This window comes from Catharus ustulatus, chromosome 14, assembly GCF_009819885.2.
Source record: "Catharus ustulatus isolate bCatUst1 chromosome 14, bCatUst1.pri.v2, whole genome shotgun sequence".
Lineage (NCBI taxonomy): Eukaryota > Metazoa > Chordata > Aves > Passeriformes > Turdidae > Catharus > Catharus ustulatus.
Window position 1 is genome coordinate 1,086,689 of NC_046234.1, and position 19,107 is coordinate 1,105,795.

General features: G+C 45.4%; 1 protein-coding gene across 5 annotated transcripts in view; it reads right to left on the bottom strand.

The window, feature by feature from the left end:
• Positions 1 to 19,107, bottom strand: part of PASD1 (PAS domain containing repressor 1) — a 116,005-nt gene that overhangs the window by 6,498 nt on the left and 90,400 nt on the right. For 3 of the 5 annotated variants that reach the window (XM_033072047.1, XM_033072046.2, XM_033072048.2), the window contains 13 exons: positions 18,789 to 18,909; positions 17,535 to 17,648; positions 16,747 to 16,865; positions 15,903 to 15,985; positions 12,211 to 12,317; positions 9,379 to 9,526; positions 7,246 to 7,327; positions 5,611 to 5,734; positions 4,707 to 4,816; positions 2,436 to 2,594; positions 1,742 to 1,945; positions 737 to 942; positions 71 to 163 (listed from right to left, as the gene is read on the bottom strand). In XM_033072047.1, the coding sequence (XP_032927938.1) occupies positions 71 to 163; positions 737 to 942; positions 1,742 to 1,945; positions 2,436 to 2,594; positions 4,707 to 4,816; positions 5,611 to 5,734; positions 7,246 to 7,327; positions 9,379 to 9,526; positions 12,211 to 12,317; positions 15,903 to 15,985; positions 16,747 to 16,865; positions 17,535 to 17,648; positions 18,789 to 18,909 (1,670 nt within the window). The remainder of the gene's footprint in view (positions 1 to 70; positions 164 to 736; positions 943 to 1,741; positions 1,946 to 2,435; positions 2,595 to 4,706; positions 4,817 to 5,610; positions 5,735 to 7,245; positions 7,328 to 9,378; positions 9,527 to 12,210; positions 12,318 to 15,902; positions 15,986 to 16,746; positions 16,866 to 17,534; positions 17,649 to 18,788; positions 18,910 to 19,107) is intronic. The other 2 variants (XM_033072049.2, XM_033072050.1) reach the window with 2 other exon arrangements.

Sequence of the window (19,107 nt, forward strand, 5' to 3'; positions counted from 1 at the left end):
ATGTCTTTTTCAGTGCCATAAAGTGTCCTGCTAAGACACTGCAGGAAAAAAAGGGCCAGCAGAGACTCACTTTCCTTGCTGCCTGCTGGCACTGCTCAGCACGGGCTGGCAACCGCTATTGGCTGTGGGCATCATGGCTTGGATGGACTGATCCAACAGCATCCTGTGGTGGAAGGAAAGCAGAGGATGGTCAGGGAAGGGAGAGGGCTGATGTCCAAGGTCCTTTCAGTCTCCAGAAACAACTCCTTGAAAATCCTCCATGAAAGCAGGTAAACCACTACCTTGAAAACAAGCTAATGAAATAGGATGCTTCTTATCACCTCACATCTCCCCTGTGAATACATGCTGGATTTGGATTGTTGAGACTGGAGAAGAGAAGGCTCCAGGGACATTTTATGGCACCTTCCAGTACCTAAAGGGGCTAAGAGAGAGCAGAAGAGGGACTTTTGACAAGGGCATGGAGTAGGAGGACAAGGTGGAATGACTTTAAACTGACAGAGGGCAGGGTTAGTTTAATTTTTGGAAATACAGAGAGAAAAGATTTTAAGGCCCCTGATGATACAGTATGATGTGCACAGCAGCCTGCTTGCCTGCACATTGGGTTCACCCCTGCAGAGGGAACATCCTTATGCTGGCTGTGGCATCCCGAGCCCAGCCATGCCTGCCCTCCTTGCTGCCCAAGTACTGCTGTTTTCTGACACTGCCCCCAGGATGGTCCCAGCACAGCTGTGGGTACCTGAGGCTCTTGTCCTGGCTGTAGTCAGCTGGTGGTTGCCTCTCGCTGCTGTCAGTCGGCACCTGTGCAGCCACGGTGATGGGGTGTGCTTGGGAGAACACCATGGGGTTGTTGTAGAAGGGCACTGAAATGCTTGTCTGCCCTGGCACACACGTTTGCTGGCCTTGGCTTCCTCTAATTGGGTGCTGCTGCTTCTGCTGCTGTACCTAAAAGTACCACCTAAGTTTTAAAGTTCCCTAATGGAAGGATAAAATAACCACTTACACTGGGAAGGTGGGAAGAGGAGAAGGAACTATAGAATATTGTCCCTGAACATAACAGAAGGAACAGGATATCTGTTCAAGACCACTAACCCATTTGCATTATTGTCCCTGCAGGGCAGGTGATGGCATCCCCAGACAGACTTTTGAGAAATTAGAGTTCAAGGGTAAGGGCACAAAAGGCTTGAGGAGGAAGAAAACAGCTTAAGAGGGGAAGTGCAAATCAGAAGTCTACAAGGAAAGCATCTCATCTGTCCCTTAAAGCAGCAGTTTTGGCCTTTTTTGTTTATTAACAATTCAAGTCTTTCCCATCTTAAATAGAGGATTTAGGTCTAGTGATGACAAAACGGTTTTTTCAAAGCTGCCTTCCAAGACTCCTCAGGCAAAGCAAAATAAATATTTTAAAATGATACCTGCTCCTGTGTTATGAAACCACAACTCTCACTGGCTATGAAGGAGCACTATGCTGATGAGAGCCCAGAGCTCCCATTCACTTCCTCCTCAGTCACCAGGAGGGCTCCAGCTGTCTCTGGGGTTTAAATGCTTCTTGGCTACCTGGCTTTTATTTTTACAGTTGAGTGACATTGTTCACAACTGCCTCCTTACACAAATTCCTTAAAGCCAGCTCTGCAGTAAAACCAGTACAGAGGGGATGATGCATGGGACCATGGGGAGGAGTGACACGGCAGACAAGTATTTAGAAGCTGGAAAAGGGGATGATGAAGCCAGTGAAGCAGCCAGTTACCTGGGGGGCTGTGCCACAGGTGTCCCTGAGGAATGGGTGCGGTGACAGCAGGTGGGTGCTGCAGTAGGGCTTCATCCCCATGAGGGCTGTCTGCTGAGACTTCTTGGCTGTGGTCTGCCTGGGTGCCCCCTGTGGCGGCGGCCTCTGGGGGCTCGGTTGCTGCACGGCATTGAAGACGACAGGAATTGGCTGCTGCATCAGCATCTTTAAGTGAAAGAAGCACAGGAACTGTTGTTTTTACTGCCTTGCAGAAATAACACTGCAGCAGCAGCAGCACAATCTCTAAATCCAGGGGCAAAATGAACCATGAGCAACAGAAAATCAAATGTTAGCTTGTGTCAAATATTTATTCAGAGCCAGGACCATTGTGCCTGCTGTGTTTTACAGGAGTGGCAGTGGGGATCCAGTAGCACTAACCAGACAAGGAATCACCAAGCTTTTTGTGCACGGGAAACTTTGGATTAATTTGGGATTGCTTTTCTGTAGATCACAGAAATTACTGATTCAGTACTCAGCCAGATACTGATGTCACTCATCTCTCGGGAAACACCACTCCCACATCTGAAACTAAGTTACCAATCTCTCAAGAGTTCATTCCCGAATGCTTTTGCCACAGACAATTTTGTTACAGCTCTGCGTGCCCAAAAGAAAAGCAAATGGCTGGTGAGTTTGGGAGCACCAGGGTACCAGGTACCTGCAGGTTGGAGTCTTGCACGAGCTGGAGTTGCTCCTTGATGACATGGAGCTCCTCTTGCTGTGTTTTGATGTCAGCTTGCAGTATGCGAGTCCTCTCCTCCAGCTGCTCTTTCAGCTGGTGCATCATCCCCAGCTGAGTGGGGAAATGATACACTGCCTGCAGAGAATAGAGTAAAAGGATCACAGAGTAGGACCAGTCCCGCTACTCATATCCACAGCAATGCTGGATTCAGAAACATGACTGCTTTTCAGCTTTTGCCATAAAAAATATCATGCTGACAAAAAATGGCAATTGCATATTTAACCAAAGTGCCACTGAAGTTGCAGAGCAGCAGCACATCTGGCTCACATGCCTCCCTCCAGGTGTTGTCTGCATAAATTTCTTCATGAAGTATCTGTACATGTGACTCTCCTGTCCCCTCAGAATAACATCCTGCTGGTTTGGGCCCACGTGTGTTTTGTGACAGATACTGCATCCAAACCCTTGCCACACCTCCTAGCTGGGCTTTCAGTTGTGCTGCTGATACTTGGCAGATGCCAGGTCCAAGTAAGGCTGCAATCCCACCTGGGGATCCATCCTTCACACCTACACTGGCCATCTTCAATCGCTGTTTTATAGTCCGAACATCTACTGCACTGACATCAAAGCCTTGTAAGGATAGAACTTGTCATTAAAGTTTGTTTTTCTTGGAGTTTTTGTTTTCTTTTCTTTTTCTGGCCTAACTCAAACCTTCCATGAAATCCCCTTCTACTACTAAAACTCTTCAGCATTGTATCAGCCTGTGGGTAGCTGCTAGAGGTTCAGGGAGAAGCCCTCAGCAGCTCACAATGCTTTTGACAAGTGTAAACCCTCTCCTATGCTATTTCTTTGGGGGTCCCACCTGCTTTCTCTGGTCACTGAAATAAGTGGTTGCAATAAAGTTGTTGCAGGTAAATCTCAGCAACAGAAAGGGCACAGAAGCCTTGTCTGCAGTCTGGGATGAGCCAGCAGTGACATGAGGGCAGTGAACCCAAGACCCCTAGGCTGCCCTGCTGACAGGACACAGTAGAGTCCTGCTGGCACCACAGGGCACTGCCAGCTGAGCCACAGGGTGCTGACAGAGGTGTTTACAATGGGCTTGAGGAGTGGCTATGGCCTAGAAATGAAAACTTTGCCTTACTGCAGGTCCATGGCACCTCTACTGCAGAGCTGGTGCTTTACCAGCTCATACCAGCGATGAACAAGTGCAGGGAATTGGACAACTGAGACTGGAGATCTGAGGACGTCTGAAGGGAGAACTTAGGCTCCTGCATGCCCCTGATACTTTAGAGTCCTTGGTGTCAGCACCCATTTTGGATAAAGGCCATCTCATATGTACAAACTCCAAGAAAAGAGGGCTGGTGGTGTGAAAAGGCATTTGGCCTGGAGGAACAAACTGAATCCTGAAAGAAGGCAGAAGAGGAGCCTCTAGCATCTCTCCACCGGTTCTGCCAGCCGGTGGCACTCCCCAGGAAGTCCCAGCACACTCAGAGTGCGGGATCCAGTGTTGGGAAAGATGAACCAGGAAAACTTTATAAATATGATTGCCTAGCAAAAGAATCTGAGAATATGGAAACCATAAGTGAGACTGAAATGAAAGCCATCTTTGAGATAGCAAACCTTAGTTACTAAATAACTAGAAGACAATAGGATGGCCAGCTGAAAGTAATCATCCCTTGATAGAACAATGCCTTCTGCTGGAGTGCAGGTCCAAAGGTCAGAGAAGACCCTGCTAGCTTGGCAGAAGGGGCCCAAAGAGTAGTTTAAAGTGTCACACAGTATGGTAATGTAATTATTCTTACAGGCTGTATGTAAATGCTACTGGATTTGTATATTGTATTAGATTGGTTAGTGGAAATTAGAATATTCAACACAGATTTATTGTATTGTAACGGGAACTTCGCTCTCTTAGTTCTTAGCTCTTGCTCTTCCTCTCAGCTCTTTACCTTTTACCTCTTACTTCCCTCTCTTACCACCCTCTTACCCCTTACTCTGTTACTCTTTACTTTCTCACTGTCCTGCTCTGAGCTGCAGCTCCAAGCAGGGCCCTTTCACCCACACCCTTTTGCAATAAACCACAAGTTCCAAGACCTGGCTTTAGAGACCTCTCCATTTGTCCCAACCGTCCAACTCGCCGTCTACACCCCTATCCAGTCTCCCACAATCCAGCCTCTCGGAGGGTGAGATCAATGCTTGTTTTTCTCATTTCACTACAGCCTCAGAAGGTTCTTGCTCCTCAGGACCACTGACCTGAGCACTCCCGACTGCTGCCAGCCGCAGGGCTGCCTTCTCCACCGGAGCCCCCGGCACTGACGGCCGGGTGGGAGTGCTGGTGTCCGTGTGCCGCATGGATGACGTGGCTGGAAAAGACATTCACTGTGATAGAGCAGACACGAGCCTGGGTACCCTGGCTAAGCTTGGAATCCACATATTCAGATGGGCAGTGACTCAAACAGTGCCAAAGTGGGTCCTCAAGTTGCCCCTCTATGGGCAGTTTGGCTCTCTTCCCTTCTATGGTCCCTCTGGTTCCCCATCTGACTTGCTGGGTTCCCTCCTGATGCTCACCCCCTATTCAGCCTGCCCTCCATGGGTGTATCCAGATGAGATCCCCACTCTCTCCACAGCAAGTATCTCAACAAAGTCCCCTGAGTTTCCTACCCATGGTCCCACACAGGGCACTGCAGTCATCTTGCTGCCTCCCCAGCATAAGGAGGGCACTGATGGGAGCCGGGATGAAGCTGCCAGCAAGGCAGGCATCCTTCTCTGCTCCTTCTGCAGGGATTTCACATGATAGACCCCATAATAAAATTATGTTAGCCCAACACAAAACTTTTGTCAGTGAGCTTGGCTCAATCAAGTTAGTGAGTCACCTCTTCTCCTCAAAACCACAGCAAAAAGCCATGACCCTCAGCTGGTGACAAGCCAGAGGAAATCTGCTGTCACACAGGAGGTGGGTTAAGAGGGAGGAGACAGTTGGTGGCTGTGGTTTTGTTGCTGCTCTGCGACTTGTCATGACACGGTATGCTGGTCCTAACGCTGAGCATTCCCCTCTCACCCCCGACCTGGTCACTTCCAGCCAAACCCCAGTACTTCAGAGGCTGCTCTGCTCTCCAGCCCACTGCCTGTACCCAGGCTGGGCTGCCCCAACACCTACAGGTGGAGTCAGACAGGGTGGTGTGTGAGGAGCGCCGGGAGCTGTGCGACGACAGTGACACTCCCTCCCGGCTGGCATCCTGGCTGCTGCTGCACTGCCTCACATCCAGGTAGCTGCTGTGGCTCTGCAGGGAGTAAAGCACAAACAGTGAGATCATCAACAGGAGGAATGGCTCTGGAAGGGACCTTTACCTCACTGAGCCTGTGTCTGCAGACAAACCCAGCAGGCTGAGTGCACAGCACTGCGGCACCACACCACCAAACCCTGCTTGCTCTGCCCCTCTTCGTTCACCTGAAAGCATTCAAGCACACAGGACCCTCACACTCATGCCCTGGGCACACCTCTGATGGTAGCAAACAGCAGTGGAGAATTGCCCCTCCATGGGGATTGCTGCCCATGGCCTGCACTCTGGTGTGCCAGCCTCCTTCTCCCCTGCCCACAAAGCTGTGGGCAACAGGAAATGAGCTTTTGTCATCAGCCTCTTTCTTCCTCATCTCTTCAGGGATGTCACAGCCAGCTGGCTGTGGTGCACTGGGGAGTGGTGGCAGGGAGAATAAATGAAGATGGCAGGAGGTGGCTACCTGGGGAATAGTTTAATCCATGGAAGAGATGGAGAGAGACGACTGGGAAGGGACAGGGAGGAATGGCATGGGGACATCAGCCCAAGAGGACGTACAGCAAATGTCTCCTGAAGGGGACAGGTACCAGGCAATGCTAAAAGCTGCAATCCCACTCACTGCTCCCTGGGGAGCTCCAGCAGCCTGCTCTGGGCAGGACCTGGGCAGAAGTTGGGAACAGCCTGAGCTACCATTAAATAATGTCTGAAAGACAATGAGGCTGATCAAATGACAACTACACAACAATCCACTTGAAATTATTTTGATTGCTGGTCTTATTTGTAAACTACCAAGAGGAGAAACTTAAAATCAGTGAAAATTACCCTGTTACTTGGGCTGATGTGTGGTGATGTCAGACTGACTCAAGCCATGGAAGTTATTGCTCACGGAAGTTATATGTCACAATCCTGCACTTGACGTGATCCAGCAACTGAGCTGGAATCCAGGTAAGTGTTTTCCCTTGCCATCCCATCTTCATCTGAGCATCAGTGATGAGCTGGCACAAGTAAAACAGTACCCTGTGGTACTGCCCTATTCTTGGAGCCTGTGTGCCTTACTAAGGGTGACAGGTACAGCAATCTGGCCTCTGGCTCCAGCTCTACTTCTCTGCTTCTGAGCCGAGGCAGTTTAACCTGTTGTTTGCATCATGGTCTCCCAAAGATTACAGGGACCAGAACAGAGCCATGCAACTGCTGAATTCACAGTTACTGTGGAATCAGAGAATATTCAGTGTTAAAGATCATCTAGTTCCAATCCCCCTGCCATGGGCAGGGACATATTTCCCTAGATCAGGTGGTTCAAATCTTATCCAGCCTGTCCTGAACCAACATGGACAATTTGGAGCCATGCACAGGAAAGCTTCTTAGGGCCTGCCTGAATCATGACCCAGTTAGAGGCTTGGAATGAGATGGGAGTAAAGGAAATGGAGAAGAAAGAACAGATATTTCCCTACAATTGGTAAGCTATTACTCAGTTTGGTTTAAACATCTCCTCATTTAACTGTGAAGGAACATGGTACCTTTAGAGAAGACGATGCCAGTTCAATTGATGACTCTTCGAGACCAAGATCTCGCCTTCTCTCAGCCCGAACTTCTGCATAACTTAAAAAACCCAAAACAAAAAAGCCAAAAATTATTTTACAGCTTCTGTGCAGGTAAACTGCCACAACAAGTGAACATTCATTTTCTAACCTAATGATGATGAACAAGAATCCTTTTTTTTGCACTGCAGTTCAATGATCCCTGTGCCAGTGCCTCGGGCAGGATGAGGTCAGGTCCCTCCTTCTGAGGGTGCACAGAACTGTGCATGCATCAGAGTTAACATCCTGCACTCCAGTGGAAACTCCAAATACAAACAGGCAGCTACACAGGTGCAATGTGAAATGCATGAACCCCTATAAGATGCCTCTGAAAGTGTGTATTTTCTTTCCTTACTTTTTTCCCTCTGAAATAATGAAATATTTACAATAACAAATGCCACATGATTCACCACTGGGATAAAGTGAAGAGGATGTTTCAAAGACTCCCTGAGTGCTCATGGATCATGTGCACTGAGAGGTCCCAGACTTCAGGGTGATGAAATATTAATGAGCTGCAACCTTTGTGGGAGGCAGGAGAAGTTGTGGAACCAACCTCACTCATATCATCCTGGCAATGAATTTTCCTGAAACAACATTCTAACTTGTGTGCTTCAGTCACACATTTTAAGTCTTAACTATCTGAGACAGAATTGAACTTCAAAATCTATTTAGGACTACATCATTAGGTTTAAGAGGCACTGGAAGCAGAAAGAAGAAACCGGTTCATGCACAATAAATTCAGTCCTTAAAGCGAAGCTAAATTCCCTGACGGATGGCAGAAGCAAGACAACTGAGAAGCAATCTCTCTGTCTAACATTTGCTGATGTAAACACTTCATATATAGTTTATACCACAGATCATAGAATCAGAATCCATAGAATTTGGGTTGAAAGGGACCTTAAAAATTATCTGGTTCCAAGCCCTCTACAGTGGGCAGAACACCTTCCACTAGAACAGGTTGTTCAGGGCCCCAGCCAACCCAGCCTTGAATACTTCCAGGGATGGGGCAGCCACAGTTTCTCTGGATTTCCAGTGCTTCACCACCCTCACAGGGAAGAATTTCTATCTAAGATTTAATCTAAACCTATCTCTCACAGTTTAAAGCCATTGCCCCTTATGACTCCGTAATTCTTTCTCAGCTCTCTTGGAGCTCCCTGAGGCCCTGGAAGAGGCTCTAAGGCCTCTCTGGAGCCTTGTCTTCTCCAGGCTGAACAACCCCAGCACTCTCTTCCGGTCTTCAAAGGAGAGGTGCTCCAGACCTCTGAGCATCTTCATAGCCCTCCTCTGGCTCACTCCAACAGACCCATATATTTCACATTTACTAGTGTTTGCTGTTCCAGATGTTTGACAGAAAAAGAGGGAGACCAGAAAGAAATTAATTCCTGACAGTAAAAAAATACACAGTGAGCAATAAATTTACTCAAGTTAATAGAGCAAACCAGTGTGTCACTATTTTTTCAAGCTCTTCAGAAAATACATTCTTACTTTTCACATAGGCTTTTTTGAGATGGCTGTGGTAATCCAGCAGGTTCCCCTCCAGAAGATGCATTCACAGAACATCCTACACATGCTCTACCTTCTAGCATGGGTTGCAACTCAGCACAAACAGCTTCCCACTAGGGGGGGATCCAGGGCTGGATTTGAGTGAGGAATAAGGCCAGCAAGCCAGCAGCTAAGCCGGCTCAAGTCATAAATATTTAAAGCTCTGGTCAAAAGGTTTTGTAGGAATTATATGATCTCATTCATGCCCAGAAAGATGTCTGATTCTGAACAGCTTTAATTCTTTCTGTGGCCATGTCAGCACCAGGGACAAAAGGGGAATGTAACACACAGATAGATTTGGCCAAAGGTGGCTTCCAGGCTTTTAGCTCAGTTGCCCCCCCCAAAAAAAAGAGAAAAAAGTAGATAGGTAAATAAAACACATATTCCTTGTCAGAATAGTTTCATGGAATTACATATCATTTTAGTGTGTAGGTGCAGCAAGTATTTAGTTAACATGAAACAGAACAAGAAAAAGCAATGGCTGAACACTGAGACGTAACACACTGTGAAGAGTTTGGTGCTTGCTCCTACCTAACTACCAGATGAGTGCAAACTATGAACTCGGGTTTGGAGTTCCACTGGTGGTAGGTGATGTAGTAGTGTGTCTGCAGCCATATCCACTGCTGCCCTTTGGTCAGGAATCGATAGTAACAGGACTTTCCTTTTCCAAACTGCATCACTGTTTAACAAAAAGAGAAAGGAATTTATAGCCAACATGGATTTTATGGTGCAAAGGTGATTAGAAAAACCATTCACTCACACACCCCTTGCCCAGATTGGGACAGTGCTAAAATGGTTCTTGAGCTTTTTAAACAAGACAGATGACACACAACCATGTACTCAGCTTTTGTTTGGGGTCATTCCTGCTGACTTTCAGGAGTGCCCTTTGCTATTTTGAGATTTCTCTTATAACTGGTATAACTGTATAACTAGCTACATTCTTAAAACTTATGGGGTCCCTGAAATAAGCATAAATAACACTAATTAAAACAAATTACTTGCCTTTCATAAGTACATGAGAATGCATTTCAAAGACTGATGATATGAAGTAAGAATCCTAATAATAGCAAAAAAAACCAAAATAGTGGAATTTTAACTGAGAGTATTCTTCCAAAACCTGGCCTACTCCAACCCAGTATGTATTATCAGGCTATGTCCAGAAAACTCTCAGGTGCTGTAATATAACTGCAAAATAATGAGGGGAACTATGTTAAATAACCACACTAATTGTTCCAGACTGCTGGGAGTACAAGATGAAACATGCTCACTTGAAGTATCCACAATTAATGTAAAGTAAAATACAAACTTGGTTTAAACAAACCCATTTCACTTGACAGTAGGCAAGATGTCTGCCCAAAGTGTCAACATGACAAACAGGTATTTAGCAAGCCACACTAACCCAAGTGGTTTTTTACTTGCCCGCACATCTCTATTTTGTTAAAATATCAGGAATGCCTTCTTTAGTGACCCCATTAACAGTGATGGGCTTCAGATGAAGCAGAGATTTTCTGGCTAACATTACAGGCTGGGGGACTCCTCAGTTCCTAGTCCTGGTAGACATGTCCTGAAGCAACTTCTCTAAGTCACTTTGCCAGCACTTTACTTTGTTTCCCTGTGCAGTAAAATGAAAAGATCCTTTCCTACAGGTGTGTTGTACAAATATTCTTCGAATAGGTAAGATGAATGCCTGGATGATAGAGACGTAGAATATAAACCATCAAATCAATTCTCTGCTGAATGGTCTGATCCACTCTCAATACAGTTTGTGTCTATATCAAACCACACACACATTACCAAAAGGACACTGTCTGGTTAAGCATCTCACTTGTATCTGAATCATCTTTTAAGTAAACAGCACTAAGCAGTATACTGTACTTGACAGCAGTTAAAATACCCTGTTAATATCCCCACCTACACTTTTGCTGCATTTGACACAACTTGTGCATCCCCCTGTCACAGCTTCCTCTACATGCTCAGCCAGGCCACCCACTTCCCTGGCAGCTGCTGTACCAGTGCTTTGCCTGGACAGGGCAGAGAAGCCAGCAGGGAAGTGGAGCAGGGAAACTTGACACACAGAGAAGTGTGTCAAGAACTTTTCCACATTCTCTTCTAGGTCCCTCAGCTCTTCATATATGTAAGTGGTAAACGGTTTGTGGTAGAGATGAGGGTGGTTTGCAGCTCAGAGATGGGTTTTCTCCAGTGGGCTGTGGGGCTTCTTGGTGGAGTTTCTTAGTCCCAGCATCGTGCTGCTCTGTGTCTCAGAGCAATTACAGCATCCCGCTTGCTCCACTCTCTGGGGTGTCCTTTTTTCCTTTTGACAAAACACTCTTCTTTCAAGTGGAGATAGCAGAGAGACAGACAGTGTTCCCAACAAGAAACCTGTAAGTAATATTTCTTTGCAAAATACCTGACTACCTAGATGAATTTTGCAAAGTATGTAGTTACTTTTCTTTGCAGTGCTTGGCAATGCAAAACCACCACAGGACACACATAACTCTGGCTCAATATCTCAGTCTGAAATGCATCCAATAAAATGGAAAAATCTGAGTCTTGGGGATAAAGCATCTCACATCTGGTAGGAACTGCACATGGATTAAGAGTAGGCATCTGCAGACACCTTCTGCCCTTCCTTACTTTAGCTCCAGCCCTCAGCAGGACATGGCTCTTCAGCACTGGGCTGCACTGCTGTGGAAGTCATGCGAGTTCTCCTTCTGCCCTGGCTCCAACAGGCCACACTATTTCTCCTTGCATGAAAATAAGCCTCATGGACCTGTGGCATTCACATATTAGCCTGAACTTGACTCTTCTGCTTTGTTGTTTTCTTTTCAGGTCAACCAAACATGAGCCATCTTCACCCACAGGGAAACTGTGCTCAGCACTTTTGTATGTAAAATAATTCTGAATCTCCAGAAGCAGTTTACTAAGGAGTAAGTGAGGTTCACCTAATTGTACAGGCAGGTGAACCAAATGATGCTCTCATCATGGTGTTTTGGTGAGCTGAGCCTCCTGGCTAACTCTGGAGCCCAGGGAAATGGCAAGACCCACGAACTGTGAAAAATCAACAAAAGGCAGAGGGGGAATAGTTCTGAGTCCCAATCTTTTGATCTCATTTCACTCTGAGACAACCTGTGCTCAAACAAAGTATCTGCCAATTTAGAAAAACTGCACAAAGAGTTCCTGATTTGAGTGAATTCTGCAGATTTCAACCTCCCAGGTGAGTGTCAACTGGGACAGTCTGTCATGGGAAGGGAGAGTTCCCGCATGCCCCTGGAAGAAGAAGCCTTTTGCAATGACAGCAAAAGGTTTTGTACAAGTGACAAGACAGATCAGAGACAGACACACTGCAGAGGCAGGGCAACTTACAGTGTTCATGGCACCTAGCAAGAAGCTCCAGGTCATCTGCATGGTAGTAATCATACCCTGACGTTCCCAGAACCTCAAAGGGTAAATATCCTATAATAGGTGGAGCCCTAGAAAGGAAGCAAAGGACAGGGAGTGAGCAGAAAACTTGACACTTTGACATCCTGGCAGATAAGCTGTGATACCAGCAACAAACACCCTGTTTATTCACTTGGCAGGGAGATCTGGAGTAGATTTTCATATAGACAGTGATGTATTTTCATATTAAAAAAAAAAAAAATGGACAGTGAGGGAGAGGTAAAAAACGAGAAAATGAAAAGGTGTGTGTTTACTGTTTGACAGCCTATTCATTATGTGGGTGTAGAGAAAGGCATGTACATATGTGAGTGACTCAATTCATTAAGGATGCTTGTGAGACACATGCTATGCCTGACCCAGCACATAACAACTTGGAGCTAGAGTAAAATTACTCAGTAGGTTGGATGTAAGTGTCATCTGGGTAGTAACCGTAGAAGAGAGAGTAAGTGGGAAGCTGCAGTGTGTGTCAGAATCAGCTTGGGGAAAAGTAATTGCTCCCCTGGAAAGCTTGGGAAGCTATAGCCAACAAAACTTTCTGTGCTTGTAGTACACTGGTAGTAACAGTAGCCATAGGGGTGATTTAGGGTTGGTTTTGCTTTGGGTGGTAGAGAAGAAATTGATGAAGTATATAGATAGGCACATTGCCATGACTTAACGCACTATTCTGTTATCAGTTCTGGGTTTTCCTTTTTCTAGGCAAAACAAGAGATTGTTTTAAAGCAAGTATCCTAACACAGCCTTCGCTGGAGCCTGGTAGCTTATGATTATGAAACAACACTGAAATGTGAGGAGATAACCACTGCTTCGTCCCTGCTCCCTGTATTAGCTATCACTCTCCATCTCCCAGCGCTCAGGTACACTCCTGCCTGCACCACTCAAGCACTCAGAGAGGCAGGACCTCTGCTAATGTGGCTCCACCTGTTTGTTCTGGCTGCAGGATGTGCTGATAGTGTTCACCTGCCAAGTTCAGTGCGGTTCTCAGGAACAGGGCAAAATGGTAAACAACTCAAAATGGGGCAGGCTGAATGCAATGGTGCCCATCAAACCTGCCCCTTCTGCTGCCCCTCTCCTGGTGAGCTAAGTGTTCTTAGGGAAGAAGCCCATGACGTGGCGAAGGCTATGAGGAAAAAGTAATTTCAGTGTATTACATGTGGGTTTGGGTGGATCACTCCTGAGTTTTTTTGTTATTGCTGTGTGAAGCTCTCTCTTGGCTGAGCCACCCAGCTACACATTTGTCCTCTTGAGAGACATGGTGGGCAAAAGTTATTCAGCCACAGAGAGCCCAGGCAGGTCTTTAACTTCCCCACAGCTGTGGGCAGTCTGGCACCAAACAGGAAAGCGGGGCAGAAGGACGATCTAGGGATCTGCTCAGCAGCAGTCCCGAGAGGAGCAAGGTGTGAGCAGGAGCTCCTGAGTCCCAGCACAAGGGATTAGCTGGGAGAGCCAGGTCTCCACTTGACAGCAAATCCCTCAAAACAGAGTGTACTTGAGTACAGTGGTGTCTGTCACAATACAGCTTTATTTATTCCAGTAAATTTTCACAGCACTCTGTTCCTTTTCCTCATGTGACCCAGATTTCTCTTAGTGATGATAATATGTGTATTTATTAAAGTCTCTTTCCTTGCTGTCTCTTTGGCAGAATGCATCACTGTTTCTCCTATTTCTAATGACATGCTTATATTCAAGACAATAATGTCTTTCAGATGTACATCAGATAAACATTTAAGATGATCAGGAAAGTATTATGCTTTCCTGAATATCACCAGAGCTCTTCATAAGAGAAAGCAACCACAAAATGCTCGTCATCTGCCATTTAACAAGGAGATGCGTTGTGGAGCAATTTAAAAGTGTCTTGTTAACTTAAGTTCCAGTCTTGAGATCTGTAACTTGCTGTGCAAATGGGAATGCACAGTCTTTAGAGATCCTTTTGGGTGCAGTCTTTTAATAAAAAAAGGAAAAATAAGAACAGCACCACAGTGCAGAAGAGAAATAGATCATCATCAAAGTTCTTCTTCCTCTGCACATATTTACATATAGACCCAGAATATAGATATTTCCTATTTTTCTCATGTTCATTCAGATCTATGGAATGTTTTTATTGCATCTATTTTTACTCTGATTTGAATTGTAATCATGACAGCAAACATCCTGATTCCAGCTCCTCCAGGTTCCTCTGCCCCTGCTGATGGCACACCTCAGTGTCAGGCAGCCTGTAGTGATGCAAATCAGCAAGAAACAGCAACATTTCCCAGTCCTGCAGATTTGTACTGGAGAGAGCTTGGAATCAGTGATTAAATGAGACAACTTCCACGATCTCCTGTTCATTTTTGGGTTTGAGCTCACTGCTTGCTTCTGAGTCTATCACAAACTCTGCCTCAACATCTGCATCATTAATTTCCTCTCAGTAACAATGGCTTCCTTGCTGGGGATATCAGTGGGACTGGAGTGTCTCCAAGTGCCCAGCACAGAGATTCCTCTCTGAGTCATAACCCAGATTCATCAAAAGACTCTTCGATAAGTTTCAAAGTAGCTTCTAGTCACCTTTTTCACAGGAGTTGCTGGGGACACAGACTTGTGGAAAAGCAGCTCATTTCATGAGTGACATGAGGGGCTTAGGGTCTTTTACAAATCTTAACATTAATCAGCAGATTGTAAAAATGTGCATTATCAGACAGGCCAATTAAAGTCTAACAGCAAGATCTCATCTGAATTAATAATTATCTGACTGTCCCAAACCAAGCACAATCAACTGCAGGGCTGTGGCAGGGTCAGTTCCTCCATGCCTCAAGGTATGATGTGAGGCACACACTTGTGTTTTAGAAAAATGAAAGTTATTATGCATTTTTATTTGCTCTCTTTCTTGCTCTAAATGTGCAGATGGTATTTAGTTTTTTTTTTCTCACCAATATCTTTCTTCCTTGGAACCTTATTTACTAGTCTTCTGTTTTTAGTAATGACTACCTTTGCACAGCTCACAAGGGGAGGGGTAATAAAAAGGGTAGGATTCTGCAATGTGTTCATGCATATATGTCAAACACAGAGAAGTAAAAGAGTGAATAAAACCTGCCAGCTTCTTTTGAAGAAAATTAATCCTAAATTAAGTAGCTTAATAAACTGGTTCTAGTCTGTTTCATTCGCAAAGCTGAACTCAAAGCCCACCATATTGCACTGTCAAAAACTAACCTACAATTAAATAATAAAATCCACTGTTTTTTATTTTGAGAAATTCTGTCATTTTTCAAGGCGAAAAGTCAAAAGTTTATTGACACATAAAAAGATTTACAAGGATTCCCGGAAGCTGTAGCTGTAAAACAGAGGAGCTAAACCAATACAGGGAATGTACTGGGACCCACACTGCTCACTTGCAATGACTTATTATCCTGGTTAGGAGATTAGGCATTTTTCTAGACATTTTCCATGGTTTCTTACTAGCCTACAATATTGAAAATAGTGAAGCATTTATGGATGCCTAATAGCTAAGTTCAGAGAACAGCTACTTAATAAGTTGCATTTAATTAGAACTATTCCATTTGGGATCTCAGGCAACAGGTATACAAAGTTTTCTATTTTTAAACTAAGTTTATTTATTCTTCAGTGACTAAACCCAAATCTCTTACCTGTGGTCCAAAAATAAAAACTTCCATTCTAAACTATGCCTCGATGTAAATTCTTCACATGGCTCTTCAACATTGCAGAGTTCCTGCAAAATAGTGAGCACATTCAGACATTTAATTCTACAAAATGACAGAAGGAGCCTGCTATCAACAATCTAGGATGTATCTTGTTGATATAATAAACCATAGCAAAATACAGAGCTTTTAAAGCACTTGACTTACTTTCCTCTAAGGAATGTATAAGACTTGTTCTAGAGATGCAGGAACTGATCAAAAATGGTTGAATATTTACCTTGAGCTGAATTTCAGAGCTAGGATAAATAGACAGAGTCTCATGTTGCACTCTCTAGGCAAAATTCCCCAGCTTCTTGCAAATACTGGTATTTGAATATGTATGACAGTATCTCCAGGTCCAGCCTCTAACTGAGCTGGCTAACACTTTTTGAGCAAGTAGCACCTAGGGTTGTTATCCCTGTCATCAGTGCACAGTGCCATGGGACATTTATAGACCAGCAAGAAGAGGCCATGACACATGTTTTCAATGTTTCAAGATGCAGATGGCTTCCTTATACAAAGGAGTGGTGGATGCACATCTTTGAAGGCTGCAAATTCCCAAGTGGTGTAGTGGTCACCTTGTCCGGGAGCTTCCCAGGCTGCCCCCTCCAAGACACCCCATCACAAAACCACCTCTCCTCCAAAGCAGCTCCCACTTTATACCTTACCTTCCCAAAATACATACTTATGTTATCTCCCACTGCCAGCTACAGCCACGTCCCCTCTCCTCTACTAACCCTGTGCACAAGTTACCTGCTGCTGACCCTGCTCCAGACAGCTGCACAGAGCTCACCTTTAAGAACTGCGGTGTGACAAGACGAACAGTTGCTACCAGGCAAATCTGCTCCTCCGTGGCTGACCTGAAAGCTCGTGCAATAGCTGACTCAAAGCCATTACAGGAGGGTGTAGGCACTAGAAACAACCAGACAATTTATTTAAGAAGAAGAGGAAGGAGAGCTTTCTTCTCATGTTTAGACAGGTATGGCGACTGATGAAACCCAAGCAACAAACTCCTCCTCCCCACAGGGTGATGCCACGCTGATCCACGCTGATGTTATTTAAACACGACCCTTTAGGCTCCAAGTTACCCAGCAGTAACCACCTACTTGTGGCATGCAGGGGAGCTTTGTAAGACAGCTCCGAGCAGCTCCCAGTGTACAGCTGCAGTCTCCTTGTCAGCCTTTCTCCAGGCCAAACATTTGCATGATTCAGGATTTTACAGGCACCTCAAAGTACTTAATCTCTGTAAAGTGTCATTTCACTGCCACAAGTGAAACAGAATACCATATTTTACTGGTTATTTGAATAAGTAGGCTGCTTTAAAATTGGCAGTGGGTCAAACAGAGGCATTTTCAGTGTGATATCAGCTTTAGGCACAACATGCAGGAGAACACACTCTCCTGATCAACAAGCTCCCTACCACTTTTATATGAAAAATATATCCCATGTACACGCAGCTCATTCTATCCCTGACAATCACAGGGCATTTTCAGCAGAAACAGAGCCTATAAGATGCTACAGATCAAGACAAATTAAAGGAAAGAGGTGGAGAGACAAAGATAGGCTGGAACAGTAACTTACCATGAGTAAAATATTTAAAATCCACTACAAATTTCACATATTCATACATCAGGGGTTCATTTGGATCTAAGCTGCCTCTTGCTAAATGGCAACAGAACTCTATTTGTTTTTCTGCTGAAATGAGAGAAAGAAAGGGATACACAGACAATGTTATTAGAAGCCTGCACTTTAGCTCACTCACATATTTAATTTATCTAACCCTGCTGCTGTGGGATGTGAGCACTCCCTGTTTCTGGTACCCAGAAGTAAATATATAACTACGAGGAGCAATTATCAGCTGTTTCTGCTTAAGGAAATGTATTCTCACCTTTATTTCCTCTCTTTGCGGTCACTCCAGTAAGCTGAAGTGAAGCCCTGGCTGTACTGGTCAGCAGGATTTTCCCCTGACTTCATGGATGCAGGATTTCATGCAAAGTAGCTACATGGTATTGCTAGAGTATTCTACTCTGGCACTGCTCAGTGGGACCTAGACCCAAAGGGCACTGAACACACCCTGAGCCTTTCCATTAACAGTGGAGGGCACTGTGCCAAGCTCTAATCCAGTGTTCTGCCCCAAATCGGAATTCCATGGATTAGACCACATGGCCTTCAGCCAGAGGGAAACCACCCCGTGGGCAGAGCACCATCTGACTGCTCAACTCCCACTGATGCTCATGGGGAGCAGGGAAGGGAGCCCAGTGCTGCTTGGGGGCCTTGCCAAGTCACTGGGAAAGGGTGGGGGCTCAGCACAGGCTTTATGAAATACAGGTGTTGGGAAGGTGCTGCTGCCTGCACTGGTCCTGGGGACATTTTCTGTGGGAAAGGGACCTGGGACAGCAGCCAGCAGTACAGATCAGACGGACTGTTCAGATGGAAAGCCTGTTGCTTAAGTCACATTAGGGCTTCTCTTGTGTCCTGAGACATGCAAGCTTCCTAAGGAATAATGGCTCTGCCAAAACTGTTTGGGATTTATCCAAACTCTTTTTCCTTTGAGCTCTCACTCCATTCTCGGGCTTAGTCTAACATCCACCTGGGGAAAAGCATCTACCATCCAAGGCACAAAACAGATGGTAAAACAAAGACTGTCCTAATCGAAGAGCAAGTACTGGGACCACATAGGAACATTATAAATGTGATGCACTAAAACTCACAAATGCAGCAAAACAGAAGTGGCAGGCAAGAGCACTAAACAGCTGGAGAGCTCTGTGCAGACTTCCCTGGGAGCTGTTTATCTTTGGCAAACTTCTCTGATGAACAGACAAGAGCAGAACTTACCATTTAGAAAATCAGCTGCAACAGGATCTGTCATGAGCACATGTGGAGAAAGGAGCTTGTACACCTCGCTCTGCTCCCCGTCAGGGAGAAAGTTTAATATATTTTGGTCCACCAAATCTGACTGATACAAAAGAATGCTTTGTCATGTTCAACAGTACAACCTGACACAACCACATGCCTTTTCACCCCTCAGCACAGCACAGATGCAGCCAGTCTGGCCCAGATGCCTAAGGCAAGGAAGCCCAGTCAATGTACAGATGGATCTAGGGCAGAATAGAACCCTTAGACTATTTTACCCCAGGATTACTACCTATTTGCA